At 38.3% G+C, this 21,147-nt stretch overlaps 2 protein-coding genes across 7 annotated transcripts in view; one reads left to right on the top strand and one right to left on the bottom strand.

Moving 5' to 3' along the window:
• Positions 1 to 18,059, top strand: part of KRAS (KRas proto-oncogene, GTPase) — a 24,925-nt gene extending 6,866 nt beyond the window's left edge. Inside the window, exons 2-6 of one of the 3 annotated variants that reach the window (XM_085217882.1) lie at positions 226 to 404; positions 2,642 to 2,801; positions 8,514 to 8,629; position 9,964; positions 14,451 to 18,059. In XM_085217882.1, the coding sequence (XP_085074008.1) occupies positions 226 to 404; positions 2,642 to 2,801; positions 8,514 to 8,629; position 9,964; positions 14,451 to 14,567 (573 nt within the window). In that variant the 3' untranslated portion in view covers positions 14,568 to 18,059. 3 annotated transcript variants of the gene reach the window in all.
• On the bottom strand, positions 15,941 to 21,147 carry ETFRF1 (electron transfer flavoprotein regulatory factor 1). 4 transcript variants are annotated; one of them, XM_010715704.4, is made up of 4 exons: positions 21,065 to 21,147; positions 20,543 to 20,638; positions 19,438 to 20,459; positions 15,941 to 19,074 (listed from the first exon to the last, which is right to left on the bottom strand). In XM_010715704.4, exons 2-3 carry the CDS (start codon positions 20,585 to 20,587, stop codon positions 20,244 to 20,246), a joined length of 261 nt encoding a protein of 86 aa, XP_010714006.1. In that variant the 5' UTR covers positions 20,588 to 20,638; positions 21,065 to 21,147; the 3' UTR covers positions 15,941 to 19,074; positions 19,438 to 20,243. The 4 variants fall into 4 exon arrangements, with proteins under 4 accessions (XP_010714006.1, XP_010713999.1, XP_010713994.1 ...); XM_010715697.4 differs by having other exon boundaries at positions 21,060 to 21,088; XM_010715692.4 differs by lacking the exon at positions 21,065 to 21,147 and adding an exon at positions 20,855 to 21,053.

Here is a 21,147-nt window from a genome sequence, read left to right as displayed (position 1 = left end):
AATCAGAACATGTCCTTCCAGTGGTATTTTCATTTCTGGATTAATGTCTGAGCAGAAATATGGACTACCAACGTTCTTATGCTTTCATTTGCCTATCTGTAAAATTGGATTGTAAGTGTTTTCAGTTATGATCAACTACTGTTAACAACTTTAATATCTTTTGAACTATCTGTGCTTAAAAACTTTGTTCATATTTAACCATGTTTTTTTTTTTCTCTTCTTTAGGATTCCTACAGAAAGCAAGTAGTAATTGATGGGGAAACCTGTCTCTTGGATATTCTTGATACAGCAGGTCAAGAAGAATATAGTGCAATGAGGGACCAATATATGAGAACAGGAGAAGGCTTTCTGTGTGTATTTGCTATAAACAATACAAAATCTTTTGAAGATATTCACCATTATAGGTGTGTATGCTGAAAGATAAATGACTAACTCTTGTATTAGCTGCGTGGGTTGTTTGCTTTTTACACTGGATAATGAATTGACCTCTCATGAAATAGCACTTAAAGGGAAATTTCCAAATTAGCAATGTTGCAGTTTACTTGTCCATTTGTAATTCTGTAATTTTTGGTAATTGAAAATCTGTTGTTTCATTCTGGAGTTAAGCAGGCAATATATCTGAAAGCTCTTCTGTTATGAATATGACTGCCTTAGTAGATATTATTTATGTAGTAAGAAATTATCTAAAGGTAAACTCTGCCTATTCCATAAATAAAATTGTGGATTAAAGATGAAAAACAGTTTAAATTTTACGAATAATACATTGTTAGCCTTTCTTCTCTGGGGAAGAGGAGGAAAATACCCATGCAAGGGTATCTAAATGGGTACCTTAAGTAGTAACGTGGGCTCTGACACCTAAAGAAAAACAAAAAGGATACCCATATGAAATTTCACATCCAGGATGATGGCTGATTGAGTTAGTTCAAAATTGAAACTCATGTTTGCTTGATGTCAGCTACACTAAAATGGAAGTAGAAGCAGTCTCTATTTCTGTTATCAGTACCAGGACAGTTATTGCTTTTTAGCTTCATATTACATTGAATTCTGCTTGGGAGTTGTGTTAGAAGGCAAATCCTACCAAAGATCACTGATTTTAGCAGCATCAGTTTAAGGTTGGTCCCAAATGCATAAGTTAAGCTATTCAAGTTAAATATTTAAATGCTGTTGAGTTTGTGTTGCTGTATAGCATAGGAGTGACTTGCTGTAAGTAATAACCACAAACTCAACTACTTTTCAATCTACTTTGAAACTGAAGTTGCCCATTTTGTAACAAATTAAAGTCACTGTTCCCCACGTAAGGTGGGATACAATGATAGTTCCAGGTAATCAGAGTGAGGAGCTGTAGCTGTCTGGATTGTGTAGCTTTATTTCTCCTGTATGCTAGCAGTTCAGCTCATTTGGTAGTGTAGTGTTGATTTGAGTTGCTAAACTGGTGGAATTCTAGCTACAAAACTAGTTCACTGCTGGCTTACCTTCCTGTAGCAACTGTGGGATCAGGAGAGTTCTGTACGCCCTTTGTTTTCAGGACTGTTGCTTTTCCAAACTGAAATTGAGCTAGCCAGTCTTTGTATACCTTTCACTATGTCTAAATGTGGTAAGTGAAGAATGTGATGGTACCAGCAGCTTCCTAATAAAAATGGAATAGTTTAGAGTTCTCAAGTAGAGATGAAAAATATAAAATATCTCGCGCTCAGAAGACCACCCTACATCTCTCTTCACTGTGTAACCAGATTATTAGAAAGGAGTTTCCTCTGTCTGTAGAGGAGGAAGGAAATGGTAAGGTGTTGACGTAAGGCAAAAAGGAGTGTGAAGTTTGCTTGTAAAGCTTCATAAAGAAATAGTTGTAGACTTGCACAGGAAGCCCCTCTGTGTTTTAACTCAACACTGTGAGCTGAATGCAAGAGCTCCTCCTGTGCATTCACACACCTGTGGATGACTTTGCAGGCTGAAGCTGAATGTTTCTAAATAAATAACTGAAAACACCGACTGCATTAAGGAGAAGACTTATAGACTATTTAAGAAAGCAAGGAAAGAAAAGAAATAAATGATTGTTATTTGAGATTCTTTACAAGTACATCTAAATAGTATTGTAAAAACATTTTCTAACTAGTCTTTGAAAAGACTCTGTACCAGATTTCTCTTTTCAAAGAACCAGACCAGTGGTCTTCAGAGTTTAAAATCCCTTTATCTAAATGTGCAGTTTATAATGCTGACCTAGCCTGAAAAACACAGTGCAGGCAGAGGGCTTTTGACTGTTTTATCTCAGCAAATGAACTGGGTATTGTGAACCCAAAGTATGGGAGATCGGTAGTAAGATTTATACCAGAGCTGACATTAACTGTTGTTTTTGGGGAAGATTCTTGTGTGGTGACATGAGAAGCTATGGCAGTTTGGCTTACTGAGCACTGCTGATAGAAACACTTGCTGCAACATGCCAGCCTTTTAAGAATAAAGTAATAAACTTGATAAGACTTGATCAATGTATTCATTTTTTAATAGCTTCTAATAGTGAATGTGCAGTGAATTAATGTAAGGAATGATGTTGAAATGCCATAATTTAATTTGTTTTAGTGTTTTATAATCTACTGTATAAACTATTAGTATCTGTGAAATAAACTCTTTTTTTTTTTTTTTTCTTTAGGGAACAAATAAAAAGAGTTAAAGACTCTGAAGATGTCCCAATGGTGCTAGTAGGAAACAAATGTGATTTGCCTTCCAGAACAGTAGATACAAAACAAGCTCAGGATTTAGCAAGAAGTTATGGAATTCCTTTTATTGAAACATCAGCAAAGACAAGACAGGTAAAGCTCACAACTTACCAAATCAAAATGTAGCACTCTCAGCTCAGTTTTCATCAAGTTAATCATTCTGAGCATTACCAATCGCTTGGTTACAGCAATGGATTTGTTTCTTCAGAGTAGAAATTCTTGTGGTGTCTTTTCTTTCTGTCAGCTCTCTGACTACTGGTAATTGTGGTAATTGTTTGTTAATTTGTGATTTGCTTCTGTTGCGCAAACTGAAAGAATGAGACCTGGGCTGCTGGTACTCTCCACTGTCAGTTGCAGAATTCTTATTATGCTAGGCTTTGTATGTAAAAAGTACACCTGTTGAGAGGTGGAATGTTTCTCTCGTCTGCAAGAGGATTCAGCAGACAGTGCTTTAGTTTATTCTAAGCCTTTCCCTCAATAACAAAAGAATCTTTTAAGGTGTTAATTTAACATGAGTGGAACATGCTTCAAATACCTTTTTATAAGTAAGCGATTGACCGTAAGTCTTTTTGAAGCTACAGGTGGTTTGAATATTAGATACTAGGAGGAAATTCATTACCATTCTTGACTCAGAGGGTGGTGAGGTGCTGGAGCACAGGCTGCCCAGGGAAACTGGATGCCCCATCCCAGGAGGTGTTCAGGATCAGGTCGGATGGGGCTCTGGGCAGCCTGAGCTGTTGGGTGCAGTCCTGCCCATGGCAGGGAGAGGAATTAGGTAGGCTTTAAGGTGCGTAAGTCATTCTATGATTTCTGCAGGGTGGATTGCTTGTGTCAAGTGATAGTTTTCTAAATCTTTAGAGCATGCATTTGTTTGTTGTACTCTACTGCTGTAGATGGAAGAGACAGTGTTAGGCTCTTTCAGTATTTCTGTAACTCTTCTCTGGGAGAAAGGTGCAGGAGGTGGTATGAAAATAAGCTATACAGTATAAATGAAAGTGGTTATGTACTTAAGAAACCATTCCTTTTTTTTTTTTTAATAGTTGGTTTGCATTGAGTTTTGATATTTTTTACAGGAGAACAGGGACTTACACTCAGTATGGAATTACAGCAGATCTGAGTGGTCAAATAACTTGTATTCTTTGCCTCTTCAAAAGTACTGCATGTGAACTATGAATCAGTACATAGGTATAGCAGAAAAAGGCAAATAAGGGCAGAGTGCAATTTGAGTTATGTCATACATCTGCTGAATAGATGGAGCTGCATCACTTGACAGAACTTCTTCTTAAACAGTACATAAATTATTTCTGTATTAAAAGGAATGACAATTTTATTAGTGCAAATATGCTGCACCCACCCAGGTTTCTGACAAGTTAAGACCTGGACTGATTACTGAAACTTTGCTGAGGATTCAATGGAATTCTAACTTCAGGCAATAAGGAAGAGCCAGTAAACCCTTGTCAGGTAGGGTAAGTAAAATGGAGCTACAGAACTTCAGTGGCTGATGATCAATGAGGCACAAGAAAGAGTGTGGCATATAAACGGTCTGGATGATTATGGTGGTTAGAAGCTCCTGTGTTAGTAGCTGTCATTGAGATGTTAAGATAAAAGGGAAGAACTCTGAAATTGCATTTGAGGTTTGAAATCCAAATGCTGCGCTAACATCTAGATGTTACTTCCTTCAGCCTGCTCTATAGTGTCACGTGTTGTTTAGGAAATACTCTTCTCAAATCCTCTAATGAAAGTGGATTGAAAATGATGTAATGTTCAAAGAAGCCCCAGTCTTGAGGTTACTCCTATAAGCCTACCTAGAAAAAAATTCACACTCACAAATTGCCATTCCTGTTCAGTTTTCTCGTCTTCAGTTATGCAAAGTAGTATCAGCTTTGTTTCTCTTCAACCCAGGTATGACTCTTAAGGGGTCTGCTGGAGCTTTGTACTTTTCACTGGACAATGGATGACTCATGTATGAACTGCTACGACTTATTTCTTGGTGGTTTTTTACTTCATATTTCTAGAGTTGTCAACTGAAATATTATAAAAAGGGGCTGGCCTTTCGTTTTTCAGTGCTGATCGTTACACCCTCTGCAGATGAGTAGTCTCCCAAAAGTCTCAGATTTTATGGTGGAGATACCTACTGGTCTCCTTTGGAAGGTTACAATCTCAAAAGGTGAACCATTAGATATGTTTATTTTACAGTGTGGCATTAAACCTCCTAATGATGCAGTGTTATTAAAATAGTAAGATTGAATGGAATTGAAGGAAGGATCTGATCTTTAAGTACAGCAAGTTCATCTAAATATTTGTGTTTGTATATATATGTGTGTTATGACTTCTAAGTCACATTAACTGATATAAAATACATACATGCACATATACCTTCTTCCAAAGTAATTCTCTGAAGTGGAGGTGTTGAGGAGTCAAACCATTTTATGAGCTGGATGTGGCCCACAGAATGTATTTCTAGTAGGCAGAATTCAGTCCTTGGTGTAAAAAGAAATGAGAGAGGAGGAGATGTCTATACATCTGATCCTTTCTGTGGCTATATGAAGAACTTGTGCCATGGGCAAGTGCAGCTGATGGCCTAATAACTTTGAGAGTTTATATAAGGCCTAAGAAGATTATTCAGCAGCAGGAACATTCTTACTCTTCCATTTGTGCAGCTGCTGGCACTAATGCACTGCTGGAGGGCTCCCCGCTGCCCACTTGCTTTTGCCATTCCCTGTGCCACGGCTTTGCTGGAGACCAACAAGAAGCAAAAGGGCTTCAGGTGAGGAAGTAAGGGAGGTGGAACTACAGAGGAGTTACCTGTGTTCTATTTTGATTGACGAGATGTGTCTTTTAAAAGACAGTGCCGTGTGCTCAGGCATTATCTTGTATCTCTTCCCACTAATCCTGATTTTGTTTAAGATTTTATATAATTAATGGTATTGATAATTGATAGCCAGAAGTAGGAAAGGAAGTAACACTGAAATGGAAGTATTTTAGAAGTTAACGTAATTGGTTTTCATTTCATTCTGACTGGCGATAAAGATATAAACTTAACCTTACTGCATAAAAGTCATGTTGTTACACAAATCCTTGTGTGATTTTTTTTTTTTTTTTTTTTTCTTTTCCATACAAATTGTTGAGTTGAAGAGTAAAGTATTAAGTTAATGGATCTTACAGCTTGGGTATAGGGCTGTAGGTTATTGGTTGTGGTTAATGGGGTGTTCTTTCTTTTCTTGTTAGCTAAACCACTGACTAAAGTGAATATCATGTAACTTTTATAAATAGCACTATCGCTATTTTGTATATGTAAACCAGTGTCTGTACTGGTGGTTTTGTAGTGTGGGTTGCATCAGTTATCCTTTCACAGTCCTTATGCAGAAGAGTAAGAATTGTCAGGGTTTATTCTTATAGCTGTTCTTACGTCTCTCTGTCTGACACAACCTTTACTTTTAAATTCTTCCCTGTGCATATAGTGCATAGTCCCCCATCATGGGAGTGAGAGAGGAGGGGCAGGATTATCCTGACAAAGGGCTACTAGATCTGGTGTTTGTTACTGTGCCATTTACTCAGTTATACAACTTTCAGTTGAATGTTTGACTACCTTCTAAGTCAGAAGCATGTTGAAAACATTGCCATTGAGATCATGGGTTCTTCACATTGTTCAAAATCTAAACTCTGCTGAAGGGTATTTTTTTGCTTCCGTTTCTGTTGGCTGGTTAATTATATTTTAGTTGTGTAAACCACACTTATTTAAGGAAGTAATATTGAAAACTCTTAAAGGAAATTGGTATTAAAATGACTTGTGTTTATAAGAGCGTAGCACCTGGCTCTTTAAAAATGTCACCTTGTGCTAATGAAATTAGCAAATGTTTCTTTGTATGCATTTGTTTTCAAAATAATTTTCCTCAACAGCATTCATAAGACTGTTCTTGATGGTGGCAGTAGTAGCAATTTCTTTTTTCACCCTGTCTGTCTCTCTGTGTCTCTCTGCATTGCTAAAGCAAATCATGGCTCCTGTTGGTGATGGGAAAGATGGCAATAAACATAGAGTGACAAACTGTTGCCTGATTATTCATGTGAAATCTCCATAATCAAATTATGTATTTCTACTGCAAAACAGTAGATTTGCAAAGCGTTGATTCTCGTACAGCCTGTGCTTTGGCACCTAGCAGCTGATCAATATTGAGTCTTTCCTCCTCAGGAATAAGTTTCCATGCCTTCTAGGAAAAAATGAAAGCATGAGCTTTACTTGAGTTTTGATGTTTGTAATAGCGCCTTTAAATTTTTCAAGACCTGGAACCTAAGAAGACTCAACTTGTCAGTAGTTCACTACATGCTTACTGGATGCATCTTGTGTAACAGATATCACCCAAGAAATAAATTAATTTAGTCTTAAATTCGAATGGCTGTAGTTTGGAAGAACTCACAAATAAGCAGCAGTCTTAAATAAGATAGCCCATGGTGTGGTTCATGCAAAGTGACCCATTAACTGTAGCAGCAAATGTTAGCTATTTTCATAATTGGGTGCACAATAAAAAGATGAGCAGGAGAGTAACTTAAAGAAAATCTGTCATATAGAAGCTCAGATTTTGAGTAGTAATAAAGTTCTGGGGTTTAAATTAATCTGTGTTCTTGATGTTCAGTCTCTTTCAATTTTATTTCCAAATAATGAGCTTGTGTTAAATTAACAACAGTGTTGATCTGGCAGAAGAGACAAGTCATGAGATCGACTGAGGAGAGATTTGATCTCCTTTAAAAGCTATAGCTGAACATTAGCACCAACTTAACGATAGTGCTGTACTCTTCTATTTGCTGAAATGTACCAACCCTCATTATTTTTTCTTTAAATGCTTATGGTATCCTTATCTCTCAGTGGTGTAAAGGCATAGCTGTGGAGAGGTAGGGTGTGAGATCAGAGGGTGAAATGCTGCTCTCTTGGCCCTGGTATGCTTGAGCAGCTGTCTGTAGCCAAACGAAGACGTGAACAGCAGCAGGTCACAGTCTGTATGGATGTAGTGCTACCTTAGGGCCAGAAGAACTCAGGTGTGCCTTATATGTGGATCTGAACCAAGCTTTTACACATCATCAGTAATGAACTTGTTGCCTTGTCAGCATGGAAGAATAACTTCTCTTATTACAGTATTTACATTGGGAAGTTATTCTGAAATACCATTGAGATGCTTCTTAGAAAGCACTTTGCCATGACTCAGAAACCCATTCTTCTAAACCTGCTAGCATAATCCTTGCTCTCTAAAAAAGCTTTAAAAACAGTATTCTCTGGAATTTTGTATTCTTAAGGGAATTTATTTATCAACTCCTACTATGAACTTTTTTTTTATATTTTATTAGCTTGTTGCACCGATTTTGCAAAGCAAGTACTTATTTAAAGAACAGAAGATAAACAAGATTACTTTTCTTTGCCAGCCTAAACAGTGACAGGTTCTGGCTTTGGCTAAGAAGTGAAAATAGTTGGCTAGCTGTATGTAAGTGCCCCCTAGTTACCAGTCTCATTGGGCTTTTTGTCTGCAAAATACATTCACACCCACAAAATTATGTGAAAATACTCAGAAATTGAAGCTCTATTTTCAGCACTGGAAGAAATGGAAGAAAATTCTCCATCTACTCTGATGGACGGGATCTTTGATTATCATCTCTGGACTCAATATGAACACAGACTTTCTGTGGGCCATCTGGATATCCATAGACTTCTCTCAAGTAAAGCTCATAATTTTGGTATTTTTTTTCCCTGCCGTGGTGTTCCAATATGTCAAGATTGTCAATAAAGCAGTTTTTAAGGAGTTGTGTTTTACAATGCAGAGAGTGGAGGATGCTTTTTATACATTGGTGCGAGAGATTCGACAGTACAGAGTGAAAAAAATCAGCAAAGAAGAAAAGACTCCAGGGTGCATGAAAATTAAAAAATGCCTTGTAATGTAACAGGGTAAGTTTTGTAATGTAATAGGGTAAGTTTTAAAGTCATTTGCTGAATAACACTGATCAACAGTATTTTGCAAATCAGACATTTTATGATTAACTGATTACATCATTTGAAGTATACTATTCAGATTTCAGCGTGGCAGTCCTGAATAACATACCTAGCAAACACCTATAGATTTACTTTGTTTTTCTTGTTTCTTTTTTTTTGATAAATAGGTTAAAAGAAGATCTTTACTGCATATCAAGTTCTCCATCTGTAAAAATAGAGATTTTGTTTTGTGCCTCAGGAATTTGGGAGGGAAATGTTTTAACATTGATTTATTGCAGATACTGCAGAAGCTGTATATTGAGTGGATCTTCAGGCTGATGAACTGAGGGGAGAGGATCATAAAACTTACAGTCCTTCTGTGATGTAGAAGGAGGTTTCTTGATTATTTTATTTATCTTTTTTTGGAGCCCTTATAAAGGGGAGGAAAAGGCAATGGTGAAGTACAACTGGAAAGAACAGTTGCAGGATTCTCACAAATAATCATTTTTTAAATTAATACACTGCACTGCAAGAAAAAGAAAGGGGAGAGGGAAGAATTGGCAATGTGTGAGAAGTGCTCGTCTAAATCATTTCCAGTGATGTTTGGGTAAACAATCACAATAGCTCCTCGAGTTGATTCTTTGCCTCTTACTGTGAGTGTGGTCTGTTACTCCTCTAATGGACTGTTTAAGCAGGAAGATGATGTGGAGTTTCCTATTGCTTAAAAACTCATTGAAAAACAGTTTTTTCACGCTGTAAAACAGCATGCAGAAAGTAAGAGGAGTTTGACTTCTGTCTTTAAGAAGATTGTTGTAACTGAAGGAAGATTTCCTTTAATGGGGGGGGGGGAGGAGGGAGGAAGGGAAGGAGAGAATCTTCTTTTATAAGCGTGAGCACATCTAGTAAAAACTTACTATATTCTTAGCTTTCTAGTGATGAATGACTGCTTTGAGCTGCATCATTAGATGTTTTCTAAAAAAAAAAAAAAAAAGCTTCATGATACTATTTGTATCAAAGGCTTCCTTTTCATGAAACTGGAAACTCTAGTAAAGACGCTACCCAAGTTTTGCATCCAAGTACCAATAAAATTAGTGCCAATAAAAAACCTTTTTTTTTTTTTTTTTAGTAATTTAAAAAAAAAAAAACAACTAAAAGCAGCTTGGCAAGACTGCTTTTGATGAGAGTAATATGAATTAAAATTGCTTAAGCATCCTTAATGTAGAATTCTTAAGGCCAGCTTTTCCATTTCTTCCTGTTTGCTAGTATAGTCTCAATGTGAAATGTCTTTTATTTCCATGGAAGGGTTTTTAAGTGTTACTACTAAGCCCCTGCCCTACACCTTGTTAATGGATTGACCTTGTTCCCTGAGCTTCTCTTCCTATGGGAAAGTTTATCCCTTTTTACTTATTTTACCGTAACTTATTGGACTAATTCTGATAATGGGGAGTGATGGAAGCATTTATTTGTAAAAACCCAAACTAAAATTTCTTTTGTATATTAGTACTTTAATGCTGTTTGCTTTTCCTTTTCGTGGACTTTCCTGTGAGGAATATAGGAAGAGTATAGATTTTTTTGTTTGTTTGTTTTTTAAGTGGAGGAATCTTTTCATATTTTAAGAACGCGTTTGTTTTTTTTTCCTTTAACAGCTCAGGAAACATATAGGTAGGTCACTTTGAAAGCCATGCCTCCTATTTATTTCCATGGAAACTGCAACAGATACAAAGAGCACAATAACACTATTTAATAGAGCACATTCTCAGCTACAAAATGCTCTTTTTCAACATAGTCACCACTATTAGCAATGCTTTTTCACCAGAAGTGAACAAGAGCTGCATGACTCATTCCTGAAAATCTGCACTAGCAAAAGTGTCACCGCTGCTGAAGAGCACCACCTCACTGTGCTCATCCACTGTTTGGTCTCTGTAAACTTTCAGAAAGTGTTGAGGAATGTCAGTGGGTGCCATTTTTCAACATGGACAAATTCAGTGACACACCCTTCATATGCACTTCCATGTCAGACTGCCCGCTCTGCTGCCGTCTGTCACACAACAACAAAATGTAATGGAATGTTGGTGGGAAAGTTTGACCTCTGCTGCCGTATCAACAACATCCATCGAAGTCATGGGCCAGCATTATAAAGTAGGAGGCATTACTTTCAGAGCAGCCCTTGTACTTCCTTTCCACCTGCCTCCAACTTTTTCTGTCTACTTCAAAGAGAAATGAGTTTTTGTTTTTTTTCCCCTTCAACGGAGATCATTTCTGTCAGCAATCAATATTCTTTTTTTCTTTTTTTGTTACATACTTTTCTTAAAAAAACAGTCAGAAGGCTGTAGTGCTTGCAGTATCTGCTCAGCAGAGGAAACACTTGTCTTCATTTTCAAACGAATACATAAATACCTGAAAGTTACTGATAGTCACTGAAGCAACTTCATGTTTGGGAGATTAAGCTGGAGAAAACATACTCCAAAATTCTTGCACTATAGCTGTAGCACAGTAGTGATGATAGTGGCATGAGAAATCCAGCATTTAAAATGCTCTGGCTTGTATTACTGTCCACTTAGTAAGACTAAATGTATTCTATTTCGGCCTGCTATATGTTAGATGAGCAAGATGAGCAGTATTTAATAGTGTATTTGAGGCTTGCTCATTGTAACAAGTGTTGGAGTGATGCACAGTGTTTATCTTCCTTTCTTGCCTATGGGTTATCAAATTTGTTCAGTGTTTTTGTACCTCTTGGAATATGCAGTTTATGAAAGCTCATTAACTTACCAGTTCTTAATTAAAACTAATTTCATGATTTTTCAGTAGCACTGTGGACGTGTATGCGTAATTTCTTTTTCTCGTGACTCTGTGTGTATGAGATATATTTTAAAAGACTCTATTCGAAGCTGTAGTCCTTAAGAATCCCAATTCCTTGAGAATTTAGGGTGTGTAAGGTGACAGATTCAGGCTACTTGCCAAATCTCTTGCACGTCTGTGAACACATAACCAGACATCCAGACTTCTGTACGGCCATCAGATAACACCAAAGAGAAGCTGTAGCCAGAATTGGATTGCTGTCTGAACATTCTGATTTCTCTGTTCCCTTCACTTAATTGCCCTTTGCAAAAACAAATGCCACGAGCAAGCTCTGTTCTGTATGCAGCAAGTTGCTCTAAACCTCTGCCTTCCAGAGCAGTGTGCTATAGTTCTGAGCATGCTCTCTGAATTTTGAGTTTCTTATCCTGAACCTGGATTGAAAGTGCTCATTCGGTACATCTCACGCTTTCTGAAAAGTTTGTACACAATGACTCCAGTGCTAGAGGGAGAAAGGTCAGCTGCATGTGGTCCCTCGATACTGAAAGAGGTAACTGGGAAAGTTGACCACTCTTGATCTTGTTTGTAGTACTAATGCCTTCAGAGATCTTCTTTAATTGTGGAGTATGCACTACTTGTATTCTAATTGCATTTTTAAGATTTAATTCACAGACTGAAGGACCTCCGTTTTTCTTGAATCTCCAGTTCTAACACACAAATATTCTAAATGTTTTCTATGTTGTATTTACTGTTTATGCTTAAAATGAATTGTGACAGAACTAAAAGTAGTAAATACCTAGTTAACAACTGCAAAGGCTTGCTCTGCAAAGGTATAAATGCAAGGACAAAAGCAAGTTATTCCCAAGTATTTTGCAACATGTGCTGTCTTTGAGATTACCACCTTAGGAGGTGCAATGGAAGATTTCAGCCTTAACTCTGAAGTCATGTGCTTAAAGGGCCACAGTATTACTTAAAACGCAGATAAAATATCTTATATAAAAACTAGTTTGAGGAGAGAAGATTGCTCATTTGAAGACTTGAATTACAATTTCCGTTATGCACATCTTGCTTGAAGATGCTGCTGAAAGCCAACAACTATCCTTGTAACGAATGTTGTTCTGACAGAGTAATGATGAGCCTGGAGTGCTGCTGAAGGGTAGTTTTGTAACAAAATGTGAACGGTCTCATAGAAGAATATTGTGCAAAGATCGTTCTTACACCATTCTTATGTTGTAAGAATGAAACTCTGTTGTTGACTGTTGTGACAAACTGTTGGTGAGGTGCTGGAACAGGCTGCCCAGGGAGGTGTTCAAGGCCAGGTTGGATGGGGCCCTGGGCAGGCTGGTCTAGTATTAAATGTGGAGGTTGGTGGCCCTGCCTGTGGCAGGAGGATTGGAACTCAATGATCCTTGAGGTCCCTTCCAACCTAAGCCCTTCTATGACTGGTTCTTAATACTTCCCTCCTGGTTGGCTGGGATAAGAATTTCAAAAGATACACTGTGATCTATTGCTATTAGTAGATCATTTCCCTCCATGAACTTTGCTAAATGTTTACTTTGTGCATTAAGGCTGAAATTATAAGTAAAATATTCTCCCTCTATAAAATAATGCCAATCTTTTCTGATTCTCAGAAGACTTCACCTTTTACAGAGCCATGCATACTTCTTACGAGGTATACTACATCAATTTTATTTTAGCAAATAATATTTTCAAATATAGAGCAACTTAATTGCGCATGTATTTTATGTTATGAGACCTTGCAAAACTCTATTACCAGTTTTAGAGGATAGGCAATGAAGGACTTTGATCTAATATTGCTTATTTTTAAGTGTTTATATACACACGAGTAAACCAAGAGTGCTGATTTCTATTGGCAGCTTGAGGGCACGGTAGCTGACAGGAGGTCTGCCGGCTGCAGGGCTGGATTTTTCAGCCCAATTCTGTGCTGGTGCAGCTGGCTGCTGTGATATGATAACGTTATGCAGCTACTGCACATAAATAGGTCATTACAAAGTATAGCCTGTAACGTTGCACTTGATTATGAGTCACATCGGGTTTACGGGTGTCTGGTCAAAAGTAATACATTTTGTCAGTTATAGTTATCCCCCAAAAGTAGAGAAACTATTCCATGTGAAGAGACATTAGCTTTTGTCTGTAGCTTAACTGCTGGAGCTCTGAAGGTTTCAAGTGACTGTACATGATATATTATAGACTGCAGACAGTTTGTTCCATGTGTCTTTGCATAAGATGAATGGGAAGATTTATCAAATGTTAACTGATCATTGCAACACGATTGATTCAAATGATTTGTTTATGTAGAATTTTTAATTAACCTGTGGTGTGACTAGTATGTTAGCATGCCTGACAAAAGGACCTGAGTACATAGATCAGTCATATCTATCTCTTTAGTACTGAATTCCTGCTCTTATGTTTGTATTTTAAAGCCATGTATAGATTTTTAAGCGTAAGCAAAGCTAACAAACGCTTCAGAGCTTTATTCTGAAATCCTGCAGTAGTACTATACATCCTTATAATTTAAATGTGGCTCATTCAGGTGGCTGATCCTCAGCCTGCAGCCAGGAGGAACTGCTCACACAGTGGCCACCTGCTCCCCAGAGCTGCTGTCCTGCAGGGCTGCACACAGCGATGCCGTCAGATGTATGCATTCTCACGTAACTTCTCATGCAACAGGAGGCAGCTGCAGTCCCCCACCATCTCAGTTTTTCCCAACATGACCATTCCCAAAGTCCGGGAATGCTCAAAAAGGTGTTGGTGTCCTGACAACTCCTACAACCCACAGCCTGCTCCTGGGGTTTTGTAAGGGCCTCAGTGAGGAGAGGATGCTGTCAGCTCTCCTGCCACAGCCTCCTGCAGAGCAGGCTGCTGATTGGAAACACTTCACCTGGTCAGCTCAGGTGAAACGAGGCTGTACGTAAGCAAGCAGCCAAGTCTGTTAAAGTGATCATAATGTGTGTATCTGTTTATCTTTTTAGGGTGTTGATGATGCCTTCTATACATTAGTTCGAGAAATCAGAAAACACAAAGAGAAGATGAGCAAAGATGGTAAAAAGAAGAAAAAGAAGACAAAGACAAAGTGTATAATTATGTAAATACAGTGTATCCTTATTCTTAAGACGTACTGAAGTAATTTTTGTACATTACACTAAATTATTAGCATTTGTTTTTAGCATTACTTTACTTTCTGCTTCATGATCCTGTTAGCTTTACCTGAATGCTTGTTTTAAATGACAGTGGAAACTTCATTCCTCTTAAAGTGCCAGTATTCTTTGAGTGTTGGTTCTTGAACTAGCAATGCCTGTGAAGAAAAATAAAAACAAAGAAAAAAAAACACACAAAAACCTGAGAAATGTCTTAGGACTCTTTGGTGCATGCACAGTTGCTAACTTACTACTTTTCTTACTGATTGTGAACTTCTGTTCTGTGTGTAAACAAAACAATGAAATGATGCTCTACATGTTCTAACATCCCCCTTAATTTTTACTATTTTTTATTTTTTAAATCTGGTTGGGAAAACAGACTAGTTAGCAAAAAAGACTTTATTTTCAGATTTTCTTTTAGTTTAGACTGACTGCAATATAGAGAGACCAGAAGCCTTTATAGTCTTCCTGTAGATTTTGCTTCTAGGCATCTAGTCTTGTAGCATTTCAGATCAACTTTATTGAATGTAAAGATAAAACTTTCACAAAAAAATTTTTTCACTGCAATTTGTCTCAGTCACTCCTTAAATACTATATTTTTTCTATTAAAAAAAAAAAAAGAAAAATTAAAAAAAAGACACTAATGCACATCTGGCAATGGAAAAAGTAAAAGTTCCGATTAGATTGATTTCCTGTTAATGCATTGCTTTAAAACTTTCACTTTTTCTGTCTGAAGACAACAAGGTGAAATTTTAGCTCTCCTGAGCCCCCAGTGGTAAATCTTCAGGTAGCTTCAGGTAGTTCAGTAGGACGAGATTTCACCCTTAGTGTCTCCAGGAAATACTAGAAAGCCTTAATAGATAAGTTGATTCAATTTCTTAGGTTACTTCATACACGGATCCAGAATTTATCATAAGAATTAAATCAGAATGAATCCTAAATTATATAGTAAATTAAAACCATTTGATTTTTTTTTTTTTCCCCAAGGGTGGCATGAAATGTTTCCACATGCCCATTTTATGTAAAAATAGGAGCAGAATTTTAAATTCTAGTAACCTCAAATCAGTGAATGAATGAGCTTGAACTTAGCTGCTTCATGCAAATAATTTGGAAATCCACTATGCCATAAAAATGGTGTGGAATTTGCACTAATCTTCAGCATAGAACGTGGTTTCCAGATTCAGTGTTGTTTATGTGATGTCTGTGAAGTGCTAGTTTTGTTGCACAGATTAAATGGTTGGTGAGTGGCATTCCAATGTCTAGACTGTCATGAAACTAGACCAAGATTTTAATGTTGTCTTTCTCCGTGATTAAGTCTCTTGTGATTCTTTTTTTTTTTTTTTTTCCTTTCTGATCAGAATTAATGCAGAATTTTTTGAGAAGCTTTCATTTTTTGATACTGTGGTTTAGCTATTCTGTACCGAAGTAAGAGCTGCTGTTTCCAGTGCTGCCAGTTCCTGCTTTCTTCCTGTGAAAGTTACAGCGCCAGGCTGTATTAGTTGCCTCAGTGCCATAAGGCACACTGGTACCCAGTCAGCTGCAGAACAGAATTGGAAGTGTGACTTCGTGTGCCAAAAGTAAACCAGAAATCACTGAAGGAGGATAGTACAGGACAGTGGACTGGTAAGTTCTGGAAGTTTGGAAAAGGGAAGAGCAGCATTGCCCAAATTTAACCTATAACTAAACTGCTACATGGCAAATTTACACAGTATCGTTTGAATATACCAGTGTAACTTAGACCATTTATATGATGTCAAAGGTGCGACTGCAGACACGCATCATTTTGCTTCCTACAGCAAAAATCAGCAGTGACTCTGTTAGGTGGAGAGCTGCAAAAGCTGGCAGGGGAATTGTGCTGTCTGGGTTGCTGCATGTTCTCTCGTGCTCCTGAGAAGTTAACAAATGAGAATTAACAAATTTCCCTGCCTGCACTGACTGCTCTCCCAGCCCCTATCAGCCCCCATCTTTTCAGCATCAATGTGAGATATATTTTAGATTACGAAAAAGAAAGTTGAAAGATTATAATAGGAGAACATAACTTTATACATGTTAAGGGCCAACAAGGAATACTGATAAGTTTTTAATGTCCTAAAACATTTTACAGCTTCCAGGGCTAAAACCATTTTGGAGGTGGTTATTTGCACATTGTAGATTATATATGATTATATATGAAGAAGATAGCAAAGCTGAATAGCATACCCTAGGCTAACAACAGCAATCTTAAGGTGACTTTGAAGATTTTTGGTAACTGAGTCACACTGCATGTAAAACTAGGGATGGTCTAAAATACTCACGTTAATTTAACTAAAAACTATTAGGGGAAATAAATTTAGCAGAAGTATCTTAATAATCAAGCGTGGATTGATACGGCTCTACTGTCAAGATATATATAAAATAAGTTTTTCGGTAAGTGTGATCTGTAGCTACCAATCTAAGTAAATTATTACAGAATTGCCCTATAATAGCCCTTATTGACTTAAAGGAAAAAAAAAAAAAAGAAAAAAAATTCATCCTTGCCACTGTTGTGCAGTTTTGTCTTAATATTTGTAGAGATTTGGTGAAGCATGTTGGATTGCAGCTTGCACAAGTTGATCTCAATTATTCTGTCTTTCCCTATTTGAAATGCTTTCAAAGGACATATCTGGATGCTGTCTTTTCTGGCAGTAACTGCTAACTGAACATGTGAATCACTTGCTGCGTTAATACATTACATTGCCATATGTCAGGGAGTAACACCTTCTTACAGTAGCTTTATGTAACCCTGGTAAACATTATTACTGGTTTTCTCAGAACTGAACGTTATTTTAACCAGTCTCATTGCCCTAACTTAGGAAAAAAAGAAGTTACATCACATAGGATCTCTGTAACAGGTAAATACAGACACACAATCTTCTACACTTTGTTCTATGAAGCAATACAATTATTACCTTCAGAGACCATCAAACTGTATACCAATCATTTTGTCTGAAGTTTACATAAAGCTACATAGATGGTAAACCTTTCCTAACATTTCTTTATTCCACTGTCTTGTGTTTTCATGTTGAAAATACTTCTGCTTTTTCCTCTTGAGTGCCAACTTCTTACTAGAATGACTTCTTAATGTAATATGTTTACCTGGAATGTATTTTAACTATTTTTGTATAGTGTAAACTGAAACATGCACATTTTGTACATCGTGCTTTATTTGATGTGGAACATATGCAGTGTGATCCAGTTTTTCCATCATTGGTTGCGTGACCTAGGAATGTTGGTAATACCAGATACTACATTTAAAAAAAAAAAAAAAAAAAAAAAACCAACACAAAAAACCTCTGTTTTAAAATTTTTAATGTTTTTAGGAGTATGTGCTGTGAGTTGATCTGGAATTTGTCTTTTTTTTTTTTTTTTTTGTCAAACTGTACTGCTCCTATTTATTGTAATGTAATAAAAAATAGTTATTGTGAACTTCTATCCCTGTTTGCTTTTCTCTCCAAGAATTTCAGTGCTTCATCTCTGCAGTGGAGTAGTCTGTGCCCCTGTACTCGTCTCCAGTGAGGCTTCACCTTGAAAACTGCGTTGTTTTGGGCACCTCAGTACAGAAAGGATATTGAGGTGCTGGAGCAGGTCCAAAGAAGGGCAACAAGGCTTGTGAGAAGAATATGCCCCACGAAGAGAGACTGGAGGAACTGGGGCTGTTTAGTCTGGGGAAGAGGAGGCTAAGGGAGACCTTATCACTCTCTTCCAATATCTGAAAGGTGCTTACAGCGAGAGCGGGGTTGGTCTCTTCTCACTGGTAACAGGTGACAGGATGAGGGGAAATGGCTTCAAGTTGTGCCAGAGTAAGTGGTTGGATATCAAGATAAACTGCTTTACAGAAAGGGTTGTTAAGCACTGGAATAGGCTCCCCAGGGAGGTGGTTGAGTCACCATCCCTGGACGTGTTTAAAAACGGTTTGGATGTGGTGCTCAGGGACATGATTTAGTGGGGGGTTGTTAGAGTTAGGGAAATACGGTTAGGTTGTGGTTGGACTCGATGATCTTTAAGGTCTTCTCCAACCTGAGAGATTCTATGATTCTATGAAGTAGACACGTGTTTGGCAGTTGTTCGCAGCTTATTTCTCGTACTTTTCATTGCCTGCCATAAGCAGCACTGACACAGCACAGCGCGTGGTAACGCTGAGCCCTCTGGTGGGCCGTGCTGGCTCTGCACTCTGAGCAAGGCCCGGCCTCAGGTGTTTAAGTCTGGGTTGTAGGTGCCTGTAGACATCTCTTTCCTGAATCGAAGAACCGTCACTCCCAGCCAGGCACAGAGATCAGGTTTTCCTTACTCTAATGGCAGAAGGAATTTGTATCTGTCTGCAAGCCTGAAATGGTCAGAACAGTCATTCTGTACTCATTCCCAGCTGTGCACACTCACCTCTATCAATTGCCTTTTGCGAACTTAGAGAAAATAAAAGTATTTCCTTAGTACTGACTGTGTCCTAGGGAAAAAAAAGAAACAAAAAAACCTGTAGAATTGTTACTGTTCCTGCAAGTTGGCCCTTTGTATCTCTAACCACCTCTAGATAATCTTTTACCACTTATAGGGCAGGGTTAGTTACATTTTTATGTAAAGGTATTTCAGCAGAATAGGTTTCACTGCAACATATTGTAGGGGAGTTAATACAACTGATACGGAAAGGCTTTGTCAGTGCAGTACAAAGTGAAGCACACATCTCAAGTCTCTTACTGGCTTTTTTTTTTTTTTTTTTTTTTTTTTTTTTTAAATCTTTTCTGCTTTTCTGGAACTTATATACCTTAACACTGCGGCTGTTGCTAACAGTTCTGCTGCAGTGATTACTTACCTATATTTCAAAGATCTTTTCTGTTTTATCTCCAGCGTCATTTAATTCTATGTGAGAAAAACCAAAGCAGCAAACCAGCAGAGCATGTAGAGAGGAATAGTTAAGGTGAAAGTCTGCCCGTTGAGCCAAAGTTCACAAAGTTATCCATGGAACAAACAGCCAGGGTCAATCTTCTCATGCAGGGGAGAGGATCAAGTTCTAAACTCATGCTAAGGCAGTTACGCAGCATCAGAAATCAGTAGCTGCAGGAATTGTCTTTGGGGTCTGAGTACTTAAACCATTTCCGTTCCAGTCCATTCCCTTCCTGACTCACTGGTGTTCTTTGCATCACAGTAAGATGTCAGTCTGTCGATGTATTGTACATTATGCAGATATAGCCAAAATCTTAATATCCTTCTGAGAAGGTGCTCAGTTGTGGTGAAAAATATTTATTAAATGTGGACGACTTTCAAACCCAGATTCCTCTTCTAACTGACAAAAGATGCGCAGCACCTCAAATCAGCATTGCAACGCACAGCCGAACCAATATAGAAGCACTGATCTGCTCAGCACTTATGGGGAAACACAACCATATCACCACTTCTGCCTGCAGAATTATTCTCAATTATAGTTCAAGGAGGCCAAAAGAAGTTGAGAAAAAATTACCTGAGTAATACAGACCCCAAATCTTTCCAACACCTCCTTAAGGGTAAATGAAGTCCCAATTTGCATTCTAAATTAGATGGAAGGATTTACTGTTTATTTCTTGTGAAGTTTCATTTCTTTTATTGGCTGTTTACGGCTTTGTATCATTAGAGTCGCAGCAGTTATTCTTTGTCATCACTGTAGTAGCGCTTTTTCATAGCTCTGTATTTCCTGAGGAAGTACAAAGCCTCCAACTCTTTTATAACAAACTCTCCTCGTGCAATTAGCTGCTTAATTTTTTCAGGATCTTTCACATCTTTGTTTTTTAGAAAAGCTGCTTTCAACCGGCTTCTAAAGTAGTCTGCTCCTTTGGGATACTCCCTTCCAAGGTACAGCAGCTTGAAGGGGAAAAGAAAGATAGGCTTTTAGATAGGCTTCAAAATACAAGGACTTTGTTTAGCTAAGGGAAGTGCTCACTTACATTTTTATAAAGGTTCAGTACTTCACCTCTTAAAGAGCCGGCCATTGCACATGTCACTCAACTCTTAGTTCTTATGCGTGTCAACGCTTAATTCACCTGCAGGATAACCAACGCGACGTTAGCCTGTTACGGAAGCCAGCACGCTCCAGCCTCACTTCCCACACCGACTGCAGCTTCTCTCCAGCCTCGCCTCAGCGCAGCGCCACTTGCCCTAACCGCCCTCTCCCCCCTCAGCGCCCGTTTCCCCCCGCCCGCAGCTCTGCCCCGCGCCTCCTCGCCTGCCACATCGGCACGGCCGCCCTGCCCGCTTACGTTTCCGCGGCCTGCTACAGAAACGCTTGCTGCCAAAGCGCTGTTAGTAACAAATCAATAAAGAAGCGTTAGTCGTTAAGCGCGATGCTTTTTTATTTCTATTAATCGGAACCAGCCCCAGCTCGCTGCCCGTCGCTTCGGGCGGTCCCTCCCTCTCAGGCCGCCCCCCGCCAAAAGGAGAGAAGGGCGAAAGGAAGGTCGTCACCTCACCTGCTCCGCGCCCTGCCATAAAGCGCGCTGCTTTACGACGCGGCCGTCACGCGACGCACCGTGTTCCGCGCCATGGGCGGCCG

This window comes from Meleagris gallopavo, chromosome 1 (assembly GCF_905368555.1).
Source record: "Meleagris gallopavo chromosome 1, MGAL_WU_HG_1.1, whole genome shotgun sequence".
In the NCBI taxonomy this organism is placed as follows: domain Eukaryota; kingdom Metazoa; phylum Chordata; class Aves; order Galliformes; family Phasianidae; genus Meleagris; species Meleagris gallopavo.
This window is presented reverse-complemented; position numbering and strand designations above follow the sequence as displayed.

What these genes read in the sequence shown, in the direction of transcription:
- ETFRF1 (XM_010715704.4), bottom strand. Translation starts at nt 20,587, where the DNA reads ATGGCCGGCTCTTTAAGAGGTGAAGTACTGAACCTTTATAAAAAT. An exon ending in TACTGAACCTTTATAAAAAT is followed by an intron (nt 20,460 to 20,542) that starts GTAAGTGAGCAC and finishes TTCCCCTTCAAG; the next exon opens with CTGCTGTACCTTGGAAGGGA.